Raw genomic sequence first — 2,609 nt, 5'->3', positions numbered from 1 at the left:
AGGGCGGTCGCACGCTCGGCGGCAGAGCTCAACTCCGCCTCCAGGGCGGTCGCACGCTCGGCGGCGGAGCTCAGCTCCGCCTCCAGGGTGGTCGAGCGCTCGGTGGCAGCCAGAAGATCGGCCTCCAGCGACACTGACCCCGAGGTGTCGGAAGCAGCCTCCACACTGGCCTCCAGGGTGCTGATGCGCTCCGCGGCAGTCTTCAGATCTGCCTCCAGGGTGACCACCCGCTCGGATGCAGTACCGAGAGCCGTCTCCAGGGTGGCTGTGCGATCTGTGGCAGTTTGCAGATCGACCTCCAGGGCGGCCGTGCGCTCGGTGGCAAGCTTCACATCGGCGGTCAGGGAGGTGACCTGCTCAGTGGCAGATTGCAGCTCCAGCTCCAGAGAGGCGGTACGCTCGTTGGCCTTCGCCTCGGCCAGCTGCTCCTGGGCATCGGCCACCGCTGTCGCCGCGGAGCTCGCCAATAGAGCCAGCTCCTCCGACAAACGCGTGACCTCCTGCTCGAGTGATGTGCGCAGGCTTTGCTCGGATTCCAGCTGCGTGCGCACCATCACCAGCTCCTCGGTCAGGTGGTTGTGCTTCTCAGCCAAGTCGGCCGCTGCGGCGCCCTCACCATCGCTATTGGCGCCGCTGCTGTCATTGGCGCCTCCGCCCAGAGACAGGCGCTCCAGCTGGGACTCGGCCAATCTGTCCTCCTCCAAGAAGTCCCCATGGTGGTGGTGATGATGATGATGATGCAGCTGGTGATGGTGCATGTCCCCAGCGAGGGTGTCATCGAAGTCAAGGTGGTCCAGCTCCGGCGACGGGCTGTAGGAGTTGGTGCGATTGGCCAGGCCATGGAAAGAATCCACCGACCCCCGGAGGCCAGCCAGGCTGGTGGTGCTGTCAGAGCCGACGACCGGGCCGGGGGTCTGGGCAGCCGGGCGCTTGGTGCCGGTGGAGCTACCGAGGGGAACATGGGCGGAGGGGAGGATGGCCGGTCGAAGGTCAGGTTAGATGCGTGGTCAAGTCACCCCCGATGATCGAGCCCCCCCCCCTTGGCAGGGTCACGCACAGCTTGGTAAGCTCGTCCAGGGCAAAGAAGAAGTCGGCATCCGGGGCCGGGGACCCAGCATGAGCAGTTCGCAGGTCGAAGAGAAGATCGAAGGAAGCGAAGCAGTCCAGCAATCCAAGGATGTTGGTCATCTCCTCGGAAAAGACAGCAGCCCAAGGCTCGTACGAGGCACTATGCGCATGCGGGGGGGGGGGGGGGTTATACAGGAGTCCAGTCGAGAGTAAGAAAGGGGCAGGAGGGCAGATGGAGAAAGAGGGCCGGGGAGACAGGGCAACAAGCACACACACACACACACACACACACACACACACACACACACACACTCCCATGCTGAGGCTGACATACCGGAGGAAACCCTCATGCGTCAGGAGAAAACGCAGGAACTGGCCGAGGGACTTCTCCATCAGGAGCTTCCGCAGCCAGGCACGCAGGCGGCCGAGCGACGATCCAACATGGTCCATGTGCGCCACAGACTCGATGGATCCCGGCAGCTGCTCCGGCATGCCGTCCAGGGGCCCGGCCGCCGAGCCGAGGGTCGCCAAGGCGTCCCAGAAGGTAAGCAAGCCAGAGGCAGGGCCGGTGGCCCCGGCCGCGGGGGCAGCGGCCCCGGCCGCGGCCATGCGCAGCGACGAGAAGAACGATGGCACCCGGCCATTCGGATCGGCGGCCACGGCCAGCCCCGGACGCAGGCCGTGTGACAGGAGGAGCTCCAGCGACAGGAGCGTGCGCGAGAGGCCGCTCTTCAGTGCGAGGACGCTGGCACCGCCGGAGTTCAGGTCCTCGGCATCCTCGATCAGAATCGGCGACGGCAGGTGGAAGTCCTCCGGCGAGAAGGAGGCCGGCAGCGAGAGGCCCGAGCATACCGACGCGCACTGGAGCGTGGCCCGGGCTGCGCGCTCGGCGAAGGCATGCACCGGCTCGGCCGCCGCACTCTGGTACAGCAGGCCCAGCCAAGAGGCGTCGCTTTTCGGGGGAGAGCTGCCGGTCATGCTGCTGTCGGGGCGGGGGAAGGGGCAGGGAGGGGGGGGGGGGGGGGAGGAGGGCAAGAGGAAAGAAGCGTGGCATTGTTATTGTTATTTTCGTGGGGCGGTCCCCCCCTTTTCCCCGGGGGACCCTTGGGGCCTTGCGCGCCTGGCGAAGTTTGCGTTGGCAGATTCGCCACCGAAGGCAATGTCTCAGGGATTATTTATTCTCAAAAATGCCCCCCTTCAGCGGCTTTTTTCCGTTCCCGAACCCGCCGTGGCTCGGGCGCCGGAATGGGTCAGAGCTCCCGGGTTCCAGTTCTCGGGTGATGCGCGGGAATGCCCTTCCATTCTGAAGTACAAATGCATTTCCTGCCTCCCAGCCGGGGTGGATGAAAAGTCCGCTCGGAAGCGTGTGTGCGTGTGTGCGTGGGGGCGCTGGGCGGGGCCGTGCGGCAAAGTGCCACCATGCGCCCCGCGGCTGGGCCGGTTTCGTGGTCCCCAGGCCGCGGTTGATGCGCGCCGCGCGAAGGCCCGGATCCCTTGGTCATGCTTTTCTCGCCGGCCCGACACGCCGGGGGGGGGGGGGG

At 66.2% G+C, this 2,609-nt stretch overlaps 1 protein-coding gene across 1 annotated transcript in view; it reads right to left on the bottom strand.

Moving 5' to 3' along the window:
• H696_00148 (hypothetical protein) overlaps nt 1-2,083 on the bottom strand; it is a 3,546-nt gene extending 1,463 nt beyond the window's left edge. The window contains exons 1-3 of the mRNA XM_009493983.1: nt 1,403-2,083; nt 1,058-1,228; nt 297-945 (exon numbers count right to left, since the gene is read on the bottom strand). Coding sequence (XP_009492258.1) covers nt 297-945; nt 1,058-1,228; nt 1,403-2,046 — 1,464 coding nt within the window. The 5' untranslated portion in view covers nt 2,047-2,083. The remainder of the gene's footprint in view (nt 1-296; nt 946-1,057; nt 1,229-1,402) is intronic.
• Nucleotides 2,084-2,609: the final 526 nt, after the last annotated feature.

The sequence above is a fragment of the Fonticula alba genome (genome assembly GCF_000388065.1).
Source record: "Fonticula alba strain ATCC 38817 unplaced genomic scaffold supercont2.1, whole genome shotgun sequence".
NCBI lineage: Eukaryota > Rotosphaerida > Fonticulaceae > Fonticula > Fonticula alba.
This window is presented reverse-complemented; position numbering and strand designations above follow the sequence as displayed.